The sequence below is a fragment of the Gastrolobium bilobum genome, unplaced genomic scaffold (genome assembly GCF_033153095.1).
Source record: "Gastrolobium bilobum isolate Gb01-03AN ecotype WA unplaced genomic scaffold, APGP_CSIRO_Gbil_v1 utg21960, whole genome shotgun sequence".
Lineage (NCBI taxonomy): Eukaryota > Viridiplantae > Streptophyta > Magnoliopsida > Fabales > Fabaceae > Gastrolobium > Gastrolobium bilobum.
In genome coordinates this window covers 83,865-104,333 of record NW_026897231.1, presented here as the reverse complement: position 1 = coordinate 104,333, position 20,469 = coordinate 83,865, and the positions used below count along the sequence as shown (strand labels likewise).

The 20,469-nt window shown below is 36.9% G+C and overlaps 3 protein-coding genes across 3 annotated transcripts; all 3 read left to right on the top strand.

Annotated features, from left to right (window-relative positions):
* The first annotated feature begins 8,925 nt into the window (after positions 1 to 8,925).
* Positions 8,926 to 9,593, top strand: LOC133305027 (uncharacterized). The gene is made up of 2 exons (XM_061505132.1): positions 8,926 to 9,248; positions 9,413 to 9,593. Exons 1-2 carry the CDS (start codon positions 8,926 to 8,928, stop codon positions 9,591 to 9,593), a joined length of 504 nt encoding a protein of 167 aa, XP_061361116.1.
* Positions 9,594 to 12,252: 2,659 nt separating this feature from the next.
* On the top strand, positions 12,253 to 12,633 carry LOC133305026 (uncharacterized). The gene has a single exon (XM_061505130.1). The coding sequence runs from the start codon at positions 12,253 to 12,255 to the stop codon at positions 12,631 to 12,633; it is 381 nt and encodes a 126-aa protein (XP_061361114.1).
* Positions 12,634 to 16,272: 3,639 nt separating this feature from the next.
* LOC133305025 (uncharacterized) lies at positions 16,273 to 17,081 on the top strand. The gene is made up of 2 exons (XM_061505129.1): positions 16,273 to 16,682; positions 16,919 to 17,081. Exons 1-2 carry the CDS (start codon positions 16,273 to 16,275, stop codon positions 17,079 to 17,081), a joined length of 573 nt encoding a protein of 190 aa, XP_061361113.1.
* The last annotated feature ends 3,388 nt before the right edge of the window (positions 17,082 to 20,469 follow it).

The following is a 20,469-nucleotide window of genomic DNA, read 5'->3' as shown; positions in this document are numbered from 1 at the left end:
TCTCTCAACAAGCCACCATAAGCTGCTCTCTCCCCCACCACTGCACCATCTACATTGAGCTTTAACTCTCCCTCCATAGGCCGAGACCAAGATACCAACCTGGGCAGAGGTTCAATAAGCTGTGTTCTGTTATTATTTGATCTTCTCAAGTTGTTTTTTTCCTCCAAAAGGCTAGCAAGGAAACTGGAAAGATCACCAGGTCTAACAAAATTCTCCTCATGGGTCTCTTTATTCCTCCAAATCCAAAGATAATAGCAGATAAAAAAGAATGGGTCTCTCCAGTCGAAGGAACAAACCTTGTGCTGACACAAGTTGAGCACCATCCAATCCTTAAACTCCATATCATTGAAAAAGCCAGATGGCAGGGGCTGCACTAAGGGCAAGGACCAGAATTGTTTAGCTCTGATGCAATCTTGAACCACATAAAGGCATGTCTCCACTCTATCCGGACAAGAGATGCATCTATCAGAGCTGTCCCCCCATTTTGCGGTCATCTCTTTAGTTAATAGCCGACCATGATTCAATTTCCACATGAATAACTTAATTCTTTCTTGACCACTCCAATTCCAGATTCTTCTCCAAATACCATCAATGCTATTTTGCGGGAAGTCCATCAATCTGTTGTATGCCATCTTCAAAAGAGAGAAACTAGGACTCCAATTTTTCCAAGATAAGCAGTCTGACTCCTCTTCAGCCTTCGGATTGGGAATAGCAAGAATGGTATTACAAATTTTTGGATTGAAAAAATTGCTAATGTACTCACGATTCCAACCTTCTATGGAATTAAAAGTACTATGAGCAATTTTGAGCTCTAAATCAGAATCATCAGGGGCTTTGTTGGCATAAAATAATAAATTGTGATCAAGACCAGCCCACTTATCCAGCCAAAAAAGAATATTCTGACCATTGCCAATCTGCCACACCAAATTTTCCAGGGCAGCAGGCCAGATTTTGCAAAGCCCTCGCCAAAATGGGAGTCATAAGGTTTAGCACTCACCTCTTTAGCAATTTCTTTCTTTCTACCATATTTTGCCAAAACAACTTGAGCCCAGAGTTGCGAAGGAGCATTGATCAAAGACCAGATACTCTTATGCAAGAAAGCTTCATTTTGTTTTTTTAGGTTGATGATCCCCAGACCCCCTAGCTCCTTTGGCAGATGCAGATGCTCCCAAGCAACCAAATGATGACTTCTATGGTTGGCTGTATCTCCCCAAATAAAACTTCTTTGGATCTTCTCAATGTCATTACAAAGAACCACCGGAAGAGAGCTATTCTGCATACTGAACATAGGAATGGCAGAAATTACAGATTTAGCTAGAATAACACGACCAGCCATGGATAAACACTGTTTCTTCCATCCACTGAGCCTACTCTGGACTCTTCCCATGATATCACTATAGTGAGTCTTGCTAACTCTACCATGTTTCATCATATAACCAAGATATCTACCAATATTTTTTGTTCTAGTAAATCCACTATGTACCACTATCTCATCAGCCAGCTCATCAGAGACATTCTTAGAAAAAATATATTGGATTTTATCAGACTCACCTTTTGACCAGATTCTTCACCAAATGAATTCAAACAATTCATGACAGTAGCTATCTGACTTGAAGTTGCTTCTGCAAACAGAAGTAAATCATCAGCAAAAAGAAGGTGTGAGATGATACAACCCTTTTTCCCTGCTGTCATAGGCTTCCACTCTCTTCTTTCCACTGCATCAGCTATAATGTGAGACAGTTTCTCCATGCAAAGAACAAATATGTAAGGGGATATGGGGTCCCCTTGCCTTGGACCTCTACTAGGTGAAAAAGTTCTAGCCTTAGCTCCATTCCAAAGAATCTCAAGATTAGTAGAGGTGATGCGACACATGATTATATGAATAATAGCTTCAGGAAAATTAATCTCCTTCAGGACTTTGTTGATGAAACTCCAAGAAATTCGATCATAAGCCTTCTCAAGATCTATTTTTATAGCATAAATTATGTCATATTAGAATAGAGATAGACATAAGGAATAAAAATCATGGAAAAAAAAGTGGATGATTTTTTTTTAATTTAAATTTTAAATAAAAAATAATATTTTGTGTCTATTTTTTTTTAAATAACATAACTTTATGTTATTTAAAATGACAAATATTTTTTCTTTGTTTTATTTTTTTTTAGCTGTTAGGGGTATCCGTATCAACAACATAAGAATGAATGAAATCGGCTTTTTGACCTTTATAACCTTTTATTAATAATTAATTACCAAATTGACCTTCATTGTAAACTATTTCAAAAATTTAACCCCCTCAAAAAATATAACACCAATCTGCCACTGTTTGACCGTTGACCACCAAGCCTACCCGGGTACACCCCTCCCTACTCGGGTATTTTTTGAAAATTTATGCCTACCCAGGTATAGTTCTTGGCATTTGGAAAATTGCTTGAATTATTTACCCGGGTAGAGAGGGGTATACTCGGGTAAAACAAAGACAGTTTGTAAAATTTCAATTGCGTCAATTGTCTTGAGATGCTATATGAGATATTAGCTAAGTAGTGAGTACTAGTAGGTCTTAAATGCCTGGATAATTGCTTTGTTGCTTCCACTTCTCTTGGATTTTACAAATTTCAGGATCAAAATTCAGATGGAATATTCTAATTGATCCAGGTCTAGTTGCTTAGTATTAATCTAAATGTTTCACCCGGATTTTGATGTGTTAAATTTTTCAACCATAACTTTCTCTTCCAGCAAGCAGGGAATCAATTTTAGAATTTCCTGAAAATCACATAATGACACTCCACTATAGCCTTGCTTATGAGCTTATATTTCTTGCCCAATTCTCGTAAAATTCTGGAGCTTTGTTGCTTGGTGCATTTATTGGTTGAGTTCATCCAAGTCATGCTGCTAGCTTAGTTGAGCTAGTGGCTTATAGCTTGCACGAAGATAGTCTTCCTCAAGTTCGATTTTTCAAACTAGATAGAAGTTGTACTGATTTAGTGTTTCAAATTTCCAAAAGTTGTGAAGGTTTATAAATTGTAGATTTTGAAGTGAGTTTAAGAACTTTATTTTATCAGAAGAAAATTGTCTTGATCTTTTTGAATCCTTCACAAAGAACTTCTTTACCCGGGTACACCCCTCTACCCGGGTAAATAATTCAAGCAATATCCAGATGCCAAGAACTATACCGGGTACACTGGTAGGCTTGGTGGTCAACGGTCAAACAGGGGCAGATTGATGTTATGTTTTTTGAGGGAGTTAAATTTTTGAAATAGTTTATACTGAAGGTCAATTTGATAATTAATTATTAATAAAAGGTTATAAGGGTCAAAAAGCCAATAAATTCACGTGATACCATTTTTTTTGTCATGCAACGAACAATTGACATAATGTTAGGTAAAGATATGTTACTGAGAGTATTATCTACTGGTGTATTGAATTATTATTTGAAAAATTATTTTAATATAAATTTTTTTATAGATTTTAAAAGATTATTTAGAATTGTAATGATTTTAAATATATTTAAAAAAATTACATCAAGATTTTATAAGATTGAATTTTAAAAGATTTTAATAAAATTTATAAAATTTGAAAGGACGACATGAATTTATAAAATTTTAAAAAATTATATGAATTTTTAACAAATATGCAAAAGTGATTCGTAATAAGATAATCAAATCAAAAATTTATAGGCATAAAATTCATTAAAATTTTGTGATAAATTTGCATGCTATTAGTGTGATGGAGCATGTTATTCACATTTTAAAAAAATTATTTTATTTTCATCTTAAAAATTTTTATTAAATTTTTTTATAGTAAATGCAAATGTATTTATCCCAATTTAATAGATCATAAAGTGAAAAGGTGACATATATAAGGTGCAATGTGCTCATTGTCTTATCAAACAGTAACTTGCATTTATTTATTTATTTTGTAGCATAAATTGCATTCATTATGATATGAGAATGCTTAACATTGTTCAGTGGATGTTCTTTTAACTCAGTGACAAAAGAAAGTTATGCAATAACAGCAACGATTTTTTTTCCTTGTTATTCAACAAATGTATATTGAATTTTTGTCTCTCATTATGTGCCTATTATGGTGCATAAAAGATATTGAGAAATTTTTATCGGCAGTATATTGTTTTTTTTTGGTAAGCTCAGTATATTATTCATTAAACATGTTTATCATCAACGTATTACTAGTGCTATGATTAAAGAGTAAATACTATTTTTGATTCTCAGCAAATTTTACGATGCCCGCTTTAGTCCCTAGCAAATAAAAAGGTTATTCGTGGTTCCAAAAAAATTCAAAGTGGACCCATTTTAGTCCTTTTGAGGGACTAATGTGGGTCTTTTTTGAATTTGTGAGGGATCACGATTTTAACTAAATGGGTCCATTTTGAATTTCTTAGGGACCACGGATAGCCTTTTTATTTGCTAGGGACTAAAGCGGTATCGTGAAATTTGCTGAGAACCAAAAAGGGTATTTACTCATGATTAAATAAAAAATAAAATAAAATGTAACACATCATTAGAGACGACAAGCACAACCATAAATCATCAGTTAATAATAAAGAAGAATAGCATAAGGAGGAATGCCAAAACCAAAGAAAATATATGAGAGTTAAAAAAGAACATACATTGGCTTTGAGAAAAGGCTATGGTAGATTGTGAGACACTGCAATAAAGAAATTTCAAGGGTTAGGGTGAGATTATGAGAGAGATGTGCTATTTATATTTCTCATTAAAAAGTCTTACAAAATCCACATTAATAGAAAATCCATTAAAATCGTCAGTTTTTTTAATACCACAAGATTGTTTTTCCTTTGTTTAAAATCTTGATTGAATATCACCGAATTTGGATGGACTCTAAAATAATCTTTTAAAATCTTGATTGAATACCACATGATTTTTTTTCAATCCTTTATAATCCTAATTGAATATCAATGGATTTTTCGTCCAAAAACAATCCATTAAAATCCTTTAAAATCTTAATCCAATACATCCCCCTAAGACTCCTAAAATATTTATTCTCTAAATATTTGATTTTCCTATTTGTGCATTTCTAATTTCCTATGGGCTATGTCCAAAGAAGCACGAACAGGCTTTTTTTTATTAAAAAATCAATGTCGAACACGAACATGCTCTGACACGTATCCAACATGCGGTCAATATTTTGGGACACGTTGACTATCTCGACACACAATTTTGACTGTATCTGACACTGTCCAGCGTTCTGTTGCCACCGCCGTTCCAAGCAGTGCTTCCATCTTCTTTCTCACTTCGTTCTTCATCTTCCTCGTGTCGCTCTCAGCTTCCCTTCCTCTGGCGCCTCAGGTACGCATTTACAATTTATTGTATATCAATCTTTGCACTGTTAATACAATACACAATTTATTGTATATCGGTCCTTGCATTGATAAAACAATTCACAATTTATTGTACATCAGTCCTTGCACTGATAATACAATTCACAATTTTATTGTACATCAATCTTTGCACTGATAATACAATTCACAATTTATTGTACATCAGTTCTTGCGCTGATAATACAATTCACAATTTATTGTAAATCAGTCCTTGCACTGATAATACAATTTTTTAATTGTACACTAGTATTTGCACTAATGATACAATTTCTTCATTCAATGGTCTCTTAGTCCTTTCACTAATCATACCATTTTCACACTCAATTTCTTTTTACTATCATGCATACATCTACACTTTGTGTAATTTATAGCTTCAATATATCCTGTCACAGTTCTAATCCATTGCCTGTTACTGATCACATAAACCTATGCTCAACACAATATGTCAACTCATCAATTTTCTTGCTCATTCTACTTCTTAATGGTTGCAAAGTATTCACTCACATCGAAAAGACCTTCATTCAATCTATCAATGCACCAACATGCCGCAAGGGATACTAGAATTTATTGGTTCATGCTACCCGCACACAAGGACCACCCGATGAGTCACAACTCAGAGTGGTGTCCACATGGGAGTTCCAAAAGCCTCACCTCTTAAGATCGGGTCCCTTCATAGGATATTCCATACCACATCATTTTCCTATGACCAAAGAATTCAATAATCCATTACAAAATGCATATACACGTACTCAGACCATCCCAAAGTATATATACTGGCACTTAGGACATTTTTATTATATACATAGCAATAAAATTACAAAATATCAAAACAACATAACAATATACTATTATTAGTAGTTCATGACATCAGGTCATAATATCTTATGCCACATTTATTTCATTCATGACGTAGCAGTCAATTTTGAACCAGCGTTCCATTATTGACAGTGGTCTTTAAAACGCACATTGGTGTTATGCTATTCATTCGAGGGTATGCCCTTTATCAAGGACTTATAACTCTCAATTTAGCATCTAAGTACCCTAACTTATCACATAATCATGTATGTCCACATCTTTCAAGGATTCACACCTTGGTTGGACATATCAATAAATCCATATTAACAACCAATAAGGTCAAGGTTTCTACACCTTAAACCTACTTAACCTACACTTGGTACTTGTTTCCAACCTCAAGTGGAATTTAACATACTTCCTAGATCACTTTTCTTGGCATGGCTATAGCCTAGCATACATGAAACATTCATTTATCTCTTGCTTTTTAAGCTATCGATCAACTCAATCAATCTTACCATGTTTAAGGTTCAACAACCATTAATCAACATGATTTTACACAAGTTCCTACATATATTACATGTCTATAGTTCCATCAACTCCAAATTCCATACTACAATATACAAGGAGTCTAAAAATCATCAATGTCATTTTGAACACATATGACCCCATTTCCCTATGTAGGTTAAAAATCACTAGGAAGGTTCAAGAGGGTTCTTCTACATTTCAAAACACTTAGTGGCTTCCATACCATCTTAGGTGGTGCATCTTCCATCACAAATCAATCAAATCTTTTTGATATAAAGGACATCACAACATTCCTCAATAATAGTTTTCCTTGTGAAAGGGTCCATCACGGTCCTATAATTGTCACATTCTCAATAAATAGGCTGTCATTAGCACTTGATGACTCAGGGTTGTTTTGGGGCCTCACCATAATACTACACATGTTTCACTAAGAAGTGAGTTGATCAGGTCCACACTCAGTGATCACAAACGCAATAATCATAAGGAGTACCTAAACAACTATAATGCTTTATACAACAAACAATTCTTAGGGTTCCCTAAGAAATTGCTCTGATAGCGTAAAATATAACAGCCCATTGTACACCGGTATGTTATCATCACATATGATATTAAGCGCAGTTACAATCACATCAATTAATTAAAATGCAGTAAAACTTTTTCCTTTTTAAAACAACATTTACGTTTAAACAACGGTATTTATCAAAATCCCAAAAATGTGATCATAACCGATTTACAATTGTAGAACATTAATTTCTATTGCTTAACTATCATACAACACATATCTAAGGTTGCTAAATAGTTTCCATAAACCAACAAAACTTAAATACACAATTTGACGTTTTACCGACTTGAGGTACATACGACTTTCTCAAAACTGCAGATGGACTACAAGTTCATAAATTCCTATCTTTTGGTATATTAAACTAAACTATTCTAGCTTTTCAACGAGGTGTCACATGCCTCAATTGGAGTTCTATAACTTTGGATATGCTCGTCGTAAGTTAATTCCTTAAAACTATTTGCAGGGGAACTACTGGAATTCTGACCACAGTTCACAAATCCCAAAACAGAGGCATATTCCAGTGCCCAAACAATTCTCCAAAAATCATGTAAATAAAATAGACATCTAGGGCTTCACTTTAACATAAGGTACGCCTTGTTTCAATGAGAAATACCAATTTAGTATTCACTCAGGAGCCACCAAGATGTACCGAGATTAAAAAGAATTTTTTGGTGGCCTAGATGTCAATTTAGGGCTTCAATGATGTATTCACTCAGGAGCCACCAATCTTTCTGTCTCTACGCCATCTTTTCTTTTCTTTTCTTTTCTTTGAAATTTGAAACCTTCGACGATGATTATCAAGAAGCGTCTTCATGATAAATACATTGGTGATGAAGAAAAACGGTTGAAGGTGTTGAAGATGGTTACTGAAAAATTCTACTATACAAAGGATAACCCAGAGAAAGCAATGGGAGAAGATGCATCCTTCGTCTACGAGGAATAGCAAACCATGGGTGTGGCTTATGGGGTCGGTGGTTAGGCCAAGAAAGGAATCGATGCTGGTAAATATGCTAGAGAGCTCATGACAGAGGCTTTGAATGCTATTCAACATCAATCAGAAAAAGGCTTAGTGGATCCAAGAAAAGTGTTGAACGATGTTTTCTTGAATACCAAAGAAAAAGGTTCGTCCACTGCATCTATTGTTACTCTGAAGGAAGGGGTGTTGCATAAGGTTAACGTGGGTGCTAATGGTTTAATGCTCTTTAGAAATAATAGGCTTTTGTTTCAATCACCGGTTCAACAGCACTCTTTCAACACGCCCTTTCAGTTGGGGAATAGTGAGATTAGTGACCTTGTTTCAATTTAACATAAGGTACGCCTTGTTTCAATGAGAAACGAAAGAGATACGCTCGTCGCAAGTAAGACGTACAAGACCGCCAACTCTTTGCACATGGGGCAGCCAAACATCCCTCATAGTTTTTGAAACTGCAATCGTTTCAACTTATCGAATTAATCTAAACTTTTAGTAAGGTATAGTAGACACCTAGACCTTCAATTTGATATATCATAAGCCTAATTTGAATTGAATATGAGGCAGAGACGATGGATGGAGTTCGTCAAAGACTATAATTTCGAATTAAAAAATCATCCAGAAAAAGTCAACGTGGTTGCAGATGCTTTAAGACGAAAGTTTGTGAGTATTGCTAGTATAATAATAGGAGACTGAAAGTTGATAGAAGACTTCAGAGACATGAATTTGACAATGATTAGAGATGATTGGGGTATTAAGATAAAGGAGACTAAGGTTCATGATAAGCTAATTGAGAAAATTCGAGAAGCTCAAAGACAAGATGATGATGTAGAGTCACTGATAGGGAAAAAAGATGTCTCTTGGGTAGATCATGACTTGGTATTGTATCAAGGCAGAGTTGTTGTGCCTAAGGGAGAATTGGTGGAAGAATTATTAGTTAAGGCGCATAAATGCCAATTTAGTATTCACCCAGAAGCCACCAAGATATACCAAGATTTAAAAAGAAATTTTTGGGGGCCTAGTATGAAGAAATATATGGCCAAGTATTTTGCTAATTTCTTGGTGTGTCAAAAGGTGAATATTGAACATCAGAAACCTTCAGGCCTACTTCAATCACTGGAGATACCAGTACGAAAATGAGATAGCATTTCCATTGACTCCATAGAACGCAGACTGGTTGTGATTCCATATGGGTGATTGTTGATAGGTTGACAAAGTCAGCCCATTTCTTGCCTGTTAGGACTGACTATACCATAGAGAGGCTAGCTCAATTGTACATTAAAGAGATTGTCAGGCCGCATGGTGTGCCCGAGAGCATCGTTAGTGATAGAGATTCAAAGTTCACCTCTAAGTTTTGTGGTGCTTTACAGGAAGCTTTTGGGACTTAGCTAAGACTTAGAACAACCTATCACCCCCAAACAGATGGTCAGACGGAGAGCGTCATCCAGACTTTAGAGGACATATTGAGGGCTGGCTCTTTGGAGTAAGGTGCTAGAACTCCTACTTGTTGGACTGAGATAGGAGAGAGGCAACTGCTTGGACCTAATATGGTTCAAGATACTTCTAATCAGATCCATATGATTAGAGACAAGTTATTGAGGGCTCAGAACCGACAAAAAAGCTATTAGGATAACAAACATAGACCATTGGATTTTGATGTTTGTGAGCACGTGTTTCTAAAGCTCTCACCAGTCGCAGGTGTTGGACGGGAATTAGGTGTGAAGAAGCTTAGTCCTAGGTTCATTGGGCCCTGTCAGATTATCTAGAGGATAGGACCTGTGGCCTATCGGCTATTCTTACTTCCCCACTTGTCTGGTTCACACGATGTTTTCCACGTAACACAATTGCGAAGGTCTATACCGGATCCATCCCATGTGGTGGAACCTGATACAGTGCATATCAGAAAGAATCTGACTAATCTTAGATGACCAACACAGATTTTGGATAGGATAAAGAAGAAGATTAGGAGTAAGACAATCCCTATAGTTAGAGTGAAAAGCGGAGGAAGGACATCTGAAGAAGCGACTTGGGAGCGGGAGAGTTAGCTTTTGCATCAGTATCCCGAGTTATTCAATATGTATGCCTTTTAAATTTTGAGGTCAAAATTTTTAAAAAGGGTATAACCCTAATAATTAGATGACTTAAACTGGGCTATGTGTGTAATTAAAAGGAGGATTAATAGAACAAATTGAGATAACAGGCTTCAATTTAACTATAGGAGATGTCATTTCTTTCTGTCTTTTTGTCTCTGCGCCATCTTTTCTTTTCTTTTCTTTTCTTTGAAATTTGAAACCTTCGACGATGATTATCAAGAAGCGTCTTCATGATAATTACATTGGTGATGAAGAAAAGCCATAGAAACGGTTGAAGGTGTTGAAGACGGTTATTGGAAAATTCTACTATCCAAAGGATAACCTGAGAAACCAATGGGAGAAGATGCATCATTCGCCTACGAGGAATAGGAAACCATGGGTGTGGCTTATGGGGTCAGTGGTTGGGCCAAGAAAGGAATCGATGCTGGTGAATATGCCAGATAGCTCATGACAAATGCTTTGAATGCTGTTCAACTTCAATCAGAAAAAGGCTTTATGGATACAAGAAAAGTGTTGAACGTTGTTTTCTTGAATACAAAAGCAAACGGTTCGTCTACTGCATCTATTGTTACTCTGAAGGAAGGGGTGTTGCATAAGGTTAACATGGGTGATAGTGGTTTAATGCTCTTTAGAAAGAATAGGCTTTTGTTTCAATCACCGGTTCAACAGCACTCTTTCAACACGCCCTTTCAGTGGGGGAATTATGAGATTAGTGACCTTGTTTCAATTTAACATAAGGTACGCCTTGTTTCAATGAGAAACGAAAGAGATACGCTCGTCGCAATAAGACGTACATGACTGCCAACGATCTGCACACGGGGCACCAAACATCCCTCATAGTTTTTGAAACTGCAATCGTTTCAACTTATCGGATTACTCTAAACTTTTAGTAAGGTATAGTAGACACCTAGACCTTCAATTTGATATATCATAAGCCTAATTTGAATTGAATATGAGGCAGAGACGATAGATAGAGTTCGTCAAAGACTATAATTTCGAATTGAAAAATCATCCAGAAAAAGTCAACGTGGTTGCAGATGCTTTAAGACGAAAGTTTGTGAGTAATGCTAGTACAATGATAGGAGACTGCAAGTTGATAGAATACTTCAGAGACATGCATTTGACAATGATTTGAGATGATTGGGGTATTGTGATAAAGGAGACTAAGGTTCACGATGAGCTAATTGAGAAAATCCGAGAAGCTCAAAGACTAGATGATGATGTAGAGTCACTGATAAGGAAAAAAGATGTCTCTTGGGAAGATCATGACTTGGCATTGTATCAAGGCAGAGTTGTTGTGCCTAAGGGAAAATTGGTGGAAGAATTATTAGTTAAGGCGCATAAATGCCAATTTAGTATTCACCCAGGAGCAACCAAGATGTACCAAGATTTAAAAAGAAATTTTTTTTGGCCTAGTATAAAGAAATATATCGCCAAGTATGTTGTTAATTTCTTGGTGTGTCAAAAGGTGAATATTGAACATCAGAAACCATCAGGCCTACTTCAATAAATGGAGGTACCAGTACGAAAATGAGATAGCATTTCCATTGACTCCATGGTCTGAATGCCTAGAACCCGGACTAGTTGTGATTCCATATGGCTGATTGTTGATAGGTTGACAAAGTCAGCCCATTTCTTTCCTGTTAGGACTGACTATACCATAGAGAGGCTAGCTCAATTGTACATTAAAGAGATTGTCAGGCAGCATGGTGTTCCCGAGAGCAACGTTAGTGATAGAGATTCAAAGTTCACCTCTAAGTTTTGGGGTGATTTATACGAAGCTTTCGGGACCTAGCTAAGACTTAGAACAACCTATCACCCCCAAAGAGATGGTCAGACAGAGAGCATTATCAAGACTTTGGAGGACATATTGAGGGCTTGCTCTTTGGAGTAAGGTGCTAAAACTCCTACATGTTGGACTGAGATAGGAGAGAGGCAACTGCTTGGAACTAATATGGTTCAAGATACTTCTAATCAGATCCTTATGATTAGAGACAAGTTGTTGAGGGCTCAGAACCGACAAAAAAGCTATTATGATAACAAACATAGACCATTGGAGTTTGATGTTGGTGAACACGTGTTTCTGAAGCTCTCACCAGTCGCAGCTGTTGGATGGGCATTAAATGTGAGGAAGCTTAGTCCTAGGTTCATTGGGCCCTGTCAGATTATCCAGAGGATAGAACCTGTGGCCTACCGGCTATTCTTACTTCCCCACTTGTCTGGTTTACACGATGTTTTCCACGTATCACAATTGCGAAGTTATATACCGGATCCATCCCATGTGGTGGAACCTGATACAGTGCAGATCAGAAAGAATCTGACTAATCTTATATGACCAACACAGATTCTGGATAGGATGAAGAAAAAGATTAGGAGTAAAACAATCCCTATAGTTAAAGTGCAAAGTGGAGGAAGGACATCTGAAGAAGCGACTTGGGAGCGGGAGAGTTAGCTTTTGCATCAGTATCCCGAGTTATTCAATATGTATGCCTTTTAAATTTTGAGGTCAAAATTTTTAAAAAGGGTATAACCCTAATAATTAGATGACTTTAACTGGGTTTATGTGTGTAATTAAAAGGAGGATTAATAGAAAAAATTGAGATAACAGGCTTCAATTTAACTATAGGAGATGTCATTTCTTTCTGTCTTTCTGTCTCTACGCCATCTTTTCTTTTCTTTTCTTTTTCTATGAAATTTGAAACCTTCGACGATGATTATCAAGAAGCGTCTTCATGATAAATACATTGGTGATGAAGAAAATCCAAAGAAACGGTTGAAGGTGTTGAAGATGGTTACTGGAAAATTCTACTATCCAAAGGATAACCCGAGAAACCAATTGGAGAAGATGCATCCTTCGTCTACGAGGAATAGCAAACCATGGGTGTGGCTTATGGGGTCGGTGGTTGGGCCAAGAAAAGAATCAATGCTGGTGAATATGCCAGAGTGCTCATGATAGAGGCTTTGAATGCTGTTCAACTTCAATCAGAAAAAGGTTTTGTGGATCCAAGAAAAGTGTTGAACGATGCTTTCTTGACTACCAAAGCAAAAGGTTCGTCCACTGCATCTATTGTTACTCTGAAGGAAGGGGTGTTGCATAGGGTTAACGTGGGTGATAGTGGTTTAATGCTCTTTAGAAATAATATGCTTTTGTTTCAATCACCGGTTCAACAACACTCTTTCAACACGCCCTTTCAGTTGGGGAATAGTGAGATTAATGACCTTGTTTCAATTTAACATAAGGTACGCCTTGTTTCAATGAGAAACGAAAGAGATACGCTCGTCGCAAGTAAGACGTACAAGACTACCAACTCTCTGCACACGGGGCACCAAACTTCCCTTATAGTTTTTGAAACTGTAATCGTTTCAACTTATCCAATTACTCTAAACTTTTAGTAAGGTATAGTAGACACCTAGACCTTCAATTTGATATATCATAAGCCTAATTTGAATTGAATATGAGACAGAGACGAGGGATGGAGTTCGTCAAAGACTATAATTTCAAATTGAAATATCATCCAGAAAAAGTCAATGTGGTTGTAGATGCTTTAAGTCGAAAGTTTGTGAGTATTGCTAGTATAATGATAGGAGACTGCAAGTTGATAGAAGACTTCAGAGACATGCATTTGATAATGATTGGAGATGATTGAGGTTTTGAGATAAAGGAGACTAAGGGTCATGATGAGCTAATTGAGAAAATTCGAGAAGCTCAAAGACAATATGATGATGTAGAGTCACTGATAGGGAAAAGAGATGTCTCTAGGGAAGATCATGACTTGGTATTGTATCAAAACATAGTTGTTGTGCCTAAGGGAGAATTGGTGGAAGAATTATTAATTAAGGCGCATAAATGCCAATTTAGTATTCACCTAGGAGCCACCAAGATGTACCAAGATTTAAAAAGAAATTTTTGGTGGCCTGGTATGAAGAAATATATCGCCAAGTATGTTGCTAATTATTTGGTGTGTCAAAAGGTGAATATTGAACAACAGAAACCTTCAGGCCTACTTAAATCAGTGGAGATACCAGTACAGAAATAAGATAGCATTTCCATTGACTCCATGGTCGGAATGCCTAGAACCCAGACTAGTTGTGATTCCATATGGGTGATTGTTGATGGTTGACAAAGTCAGCCCATTTCTTGCCTGTTAGGACTGACTATACCATGGAGAGGCTAGCTCAATTGTACATTAAAGAGATTGTCAAGCAGCTTGGTGTGCCCGAGAGCATCGTTAGTGATAGAGATTCAAAGTTGACCTCTAAGTTTTGGGGTGCTTTATAGGAAGCTTTTGGGACTTAGCTAAGACTTAGAACAACCTATCACCCCCAAACAGATGGTCAGACAGAGAGCATTATCCAGACTTTGGAGGACATATTGAGGGCTTGCTCTTTGGAGTAAGGTGCTAGAACTCCTACTTGTTGGACTGATATAGGAGAGAGGCAACTGCTTGGACCTAATATGGTTCATTATACTTCTAATCAGATCCATATGATTAGAGACAAGTTATTGAGGGCTCAGAACCGACAAAAAAGCTATTATGATAACAAACATAGACCATTGGAGTTTGATGTTGGTGAGCACGTGTTTCTGAAGCTCTCACTAGTCGCAGGTGATGGACGAGCATTAGGTGTGAGGAAGCTTAGTCCTAGGTTCATTGGGCCCTGTCAGATTATCCAGAGTATAGGACCTCTGGCCTACCGGCTATTCTTACTTCCCCACTTCTCTGGTTTACACGATGTTTACCACGTATCACAATTGTGAAGGTATATACCGGATCCATCCCATGTGCTGGAACCTGAAACAGTGCAGATCTGAAAGAATCTGACTAATCTTATATGACCAACATAGATTCTGGATAGGGTGAAGAAAAAGATTAGGAGTAAGACAATCCCTATAGTTAAAGTGCAAAGCGGAGGAAGGACATCTGAAGAAGCGACTTGGGGCGGGAGAGTTAGCTTTTGCATCAGTATCCCGAGTTTTTCAATATGTATGCCTTTTAAATTTTGAGGTCAAATTTTTTAAAAAGGGTATAACCCTAATAATTAGATGACTCAAACTAGGTTTATGTGTGTAATTAAAAGGAGGATTAATAGAAAAAATTGAGCTAACAGGCTTCAATTTAACTATAGGAGATGTTATTTCTGTCTGTCTTTCTGTCTCTACGCCATCTTTTCTTTTCTTTTCTTTTCTTTGAAATCTTAAACCTTCGACGATGATTATCAAGAAGCGTTTTCATGATAAATACATTGGTGATGAAGAAAAGCTAAAGAAATGGTTGAAGGTGTTGAAGATGGTTACTGGAAAATTCTACTATCCAAAGGATAACCCGGAGAAACCAATGGGAGAAGATGCATCCTTCGTCTACGAGGAATAGCAAACCATGGGTGTGGCTTATGGGGTCGGTGGTTGGGCCAAGAATGGAATCGATGCTGGTGAATATGCCAGAGAGCTCATGACAGAGGCTTTGAATGCTGTTCAACTTCAATAAGAAAAAGGTTTTGTGGATACAAGAAAAGTGTTGAACGATGCTTTCTTGAATACCAAAGCAAAAGGTTCGTCCACTGCATCTATTGTTACTCTGAAGGAAGGGGTGTTGTATAGGGTTAACGTGGGTGATAGTGGTTTAATGCTCTTTAGAAATAATAGGCTTTTGTTTCAATCACTGGTTCAACAGCACTCTTTCAACACGCCCTTTCAGTTAGGGAATAGTGAGATTAGTGACCTTGTTTCAATTTAACATAAGGTACGCCTTGTTTCAATGAGAAACGAAAGAGATACGCTCGTCGCAAGTAAGACGTACAAGACTGCCAACTCTCTGCACACGGGGGACCAAGCATCCCTCATAGTTTCTGAAACTGCAATCATTTCAACTTATCCAATGACTCTAAACTTTTAATAAGGTATAGTAGACACCTAGACCTTCAATTTGATATATCATAAACATCATTTGAATTGAATATGAGGCACAGACGATGGATGGAGTTCGTCAAAGACTATAATTTCGAATTGAAATATCATCCAGAAAAAGTCAATGTGGTTGCAGATGCTTTAAGTCGAAAGTTTGTGAGTATTGCTAGTATAATGATAGGAGACTGCAAGTTGATAGAAGACTTCAGAGACATGCATTTGACAATGATTGGAGATGATTTGGGTATTGAGATAAAGGAGACTAAGGTTCATGATGAGCTAATTAAGAAAATCCGAGAAGTTCAAAGACAAGATGATGATGTAGAGTCACTGATAGGGAAAAAAGATGTCTCTTGGGAAGATCATGACTTGGTATTGTATCAAGGCAGAGTTGTTGTGCCTAAGGGAGAACTGGTGGAAGAATTATTAGTTAAGGCGCATAAATGCCAATTTAGTATTCACCCAGGAGCCACCAAGATGTACCAAAATTTAAAAATAAATAAATTTGGTGGCCTAGTATGAAGAAATATATTGCCAAGTATGTTGCTAATTTCTTGGTGTGTCAAAAGGTGAATATTGAACATCAGAAACCTTCAGGCCTACTTCAATCACTGGAGATACCAGTACGGAAATGAGATAGCATTTCCATTGACTCCATGGTCGGAATGCCTAGAACCCAGACTGGTTGTGATTCCATTTGGGTGATTGTTGATAGGTTGACAAAGTCAGCCCATTTCTTGCCTGTTAGGACTGACTATAGCATGGAGAGGCTAGCTCAATTGTACATTAAAGAGATTGTCAGGCAGTATGGTGTGCCCGAGAGCATCGTTAGTGATAGAGATTCAAAGTTCACCTCTAAGTTTTGGGGTGCTTTATAGGAAGCTTTTGGAACTTAGCTAAGACTTAGAACAACCTATCACCCCCAAACAGATGGTCAGACGGAGAGCATTATCCAGACTTTGGAGGACATATTGAGGGCTTGCTCTTTGGATTAAGGTGCTAGAACTCCTACTTGTTGGACTGATATAGAAGAGAGGCAATTGCTTGGACCTAATATGGTTCAAGATACTTCTAATCAGATCTATATGATTAGAGACAAGTTATTGAGTGCTCAGAACTGACAAAAAAGCTATTATGATAACAAACATAGACCATTGGAGTTTGATGTTGGTGAGCACGTGTTTCTGAAGCTCTCACCAGTCGCAGGTGTTGGACGGGCATTAGGTGTGAGGAAGCTTAGTCCTAGGTTCATTGGGCCCTGTCAGATTATCCAGAGGATAGGACCAGTGGCCTACCGACTATTCTTACTTCCCCACTTGTCTGGTTTACACGATGTTTTTCACGTATCACAATCGCGAAGGTATATACCGGATCCATCCCATGTGGTGGAACCTGATACAGTGCAGATCAGAAAGAATCTGACTAATCTTATATGACCAGCACAGATTCTGGATAGAATGGAGAAAAAGATTAGGAGTAAGACAATCTATATAGTTAAAGTGCAAAGGGGAGGAAGGACATCTGAAGAAGCGACTTGGGAGCGGGAGAGTGAGCTTTTGCATCAGTATCCTGAGTTATTCATTATGTATGCCTTTTAAATTTTGAGGTCAAATTTTTTAAAAAGGGTATAACTCTAATAATCAAATTACTTAAATTGGATTTAAGTGTGTAATTAAAAGGAGGATTAAGAGAAAAAATTGAGAAGAATTATAAGTTTGAGGAAAAATAGAAAAAATGGCAAAAATGACATTAAGTCCCTGCTTGTGGACTCGCTCGATTAAGCGAGCAGTCTAGCAAGCAAGTTTGTAGCTCGCGGATTTGCTTGCTTGAGCGAGCATACATGAAAATTGTTAAAACATTGTAAACACTCTCTCTCCGCATTTATCCCCAAACTTAACCAAGGATAGCTCTGTTTCCCCCATTATTGGTCGAAAATATACCTTATCTACCTTCATTAATGCTTTTCTAACACTTTATGAAGCTTTGTTAAGCTTAATCATCAACCCATCCCTTCCATTTCCTTTGGTTAATCTGACAGTGAACAAGTAAGAAATCATCTCCTTCCTTTCCAAAAACACCATTTTCGAATTCCATGTGTGTGAAACCAAGGAATTGAGTTATGAGTTTATTGGGAGCTTGAGAATCCTCCTTTGACAAAGGTTTTTGTAACCATAAGGTAAGAGAACCTTATTTACTTGGTTATTGTTGGATGTTTTGGAAAAGGGGTTAGGGTTTCCTTTGTGAAATTGGGTAAATTCAAAAAATTATGTTTGGTTTTGGTGATTGATGTTTGACTATGTCTTGTTTGTTTAGGATTGTGGTTGCTAGTGGTGATTTGTAAGCGGGGACATCATAGAGCTTGGCTCTTGAGACTTTGAGAAGTGTAGGTAAGATGGCAAAACTTTGAATCTTGAAAATGATGGATTATGGTTGTTTATGTTGGAACCATGAATTGTTTTGCATACTTTTGTTTGGTTGTTGATTGATTCAATTACCTTGGTATATGATTTGTTGTTGATTATGATGTTGGGACTGTTGACCTAGAGAACAAGAGGACAAAACCATGTTAGGTAAACTCTTGGATTTTGGGAGATTTTCCACCATACTTCATGAAGAGTAATGGTTTGCATAATATGTATGTGCACTGGTATTAGAATATGGTGTATTGGCTTGAGCTTGAGTTGTGGAATTTCCATGTATGGTTGCATGATTTGAGTGGTTCTCTGGCTAGTAAGATTAGATTCACACAAGCATTTCGATGATGGCTGATGGTCTAGAGGAATAGCTTGCATTGTGAATCATACCAATATTTTGGGGATGGCTGATGGTTCAAAGGGACATTTGGTTAGTGTTGATACACCTGGCATAGATAGATGCCTATGATTGAGAGCTTGGTTGTTATGTGCTGTTTTAATACTCATATGTCATGGAAGTGAGCTCAGGGTTGGAGAAATCTCCAAAGTCCCTTATTTTGCTGAGATTGTATCTCATCCCATGTGGAGATTATTTTCAGGTACCACAGGTGGCACATGTGATGATTCCCAGGGCAGGAGGCTTGAATAGTGATTGTTGATATGCTTATTTTGGATTATACACCCTTTGACATGAGAGCATACTAAGATCATATTTTGAGTCATATATTGCATTTGTAGCTTGGAGAGTTACACATTAGATCATGGATGTATTTCTGTCAAAGTGGAGGGAGCATGGAGTTATGCACTATTTTGGAGAGACAGACGAATTGATGTATTCTAAGAACATTGCCTTATGTTATTTTCACTTTGTAATAACCTTATGCATCTTTTGATTAAAGGAAATTTAACGGACTTGTGTAACATGAATGCTTGTGATGTAATGTCCATTGGAATATTTTGAAAGTGGAAAGATGCATATATGATGGTCAATGAGACATTATTGAATATATGTTGAAATGTTAACAATATGGGATTAAGTGGCTTGTAACGTAAGATATGGTTGTAATATGTAATAGTTTGAAGAAAAATAAATGCAAGTAAGATATTGAATATATGGTTGTTGTAATGTGGATAATCAGACATCTTAAGGGTGAAGAAAGTAGGATCCAAAGTCCTAAGATAGAACATAAAAACATAGGGAACCATTTTTACAAAACAGGGCATGCTCGTTGGCTTGCGCGCTTAAGCGAGCAACTTAGCAAATAAGGCCTTGATGTTGGCAATGGCTTCGGGTTTGAAATTAAAATTCCTCGCTGCCACCCTTGCTCAAGCGAGCTGTCTCAAGATGAGTAGGCATGCTCGTTGACCTTGCTCGTTTAAACGAGCAGCTCAGCGAGCAAGCCATTGATGGAGACATCAACTTCGGGTTTGAAATTAATTTGCTCACTACTTTTCTCGCTTAAGCAAGCAGCTCAACAAGGAAGGTTGCAACTCACTAATTTTGCTCGCTCAAGAAAGCTAATCAGCTTGCAACATCAGGTATTAAATTTTAAATTTTAGCAACTTGCATGCTTGTAGAGGCTATTGATGTATGATATTAAGCATATGTAAAATATTTTTGCATGATTTATGCGGTGTAATTATGTAATTTGAATGTGAGAGGTTATAGTTACTACTTCTTTTTCTTACTACGTGTTACTACTAAATCGTAATCGTTGATTTCCGTCAATCTAACAGTTATAATTTATTGGGTCATACTTATTAATTAATCACTAATTTTCAATAAATTATAACCGTTAGATTGACGAAAATCAACGATTATGATTTAATAGTATTAAATAGTAAGAAAAAG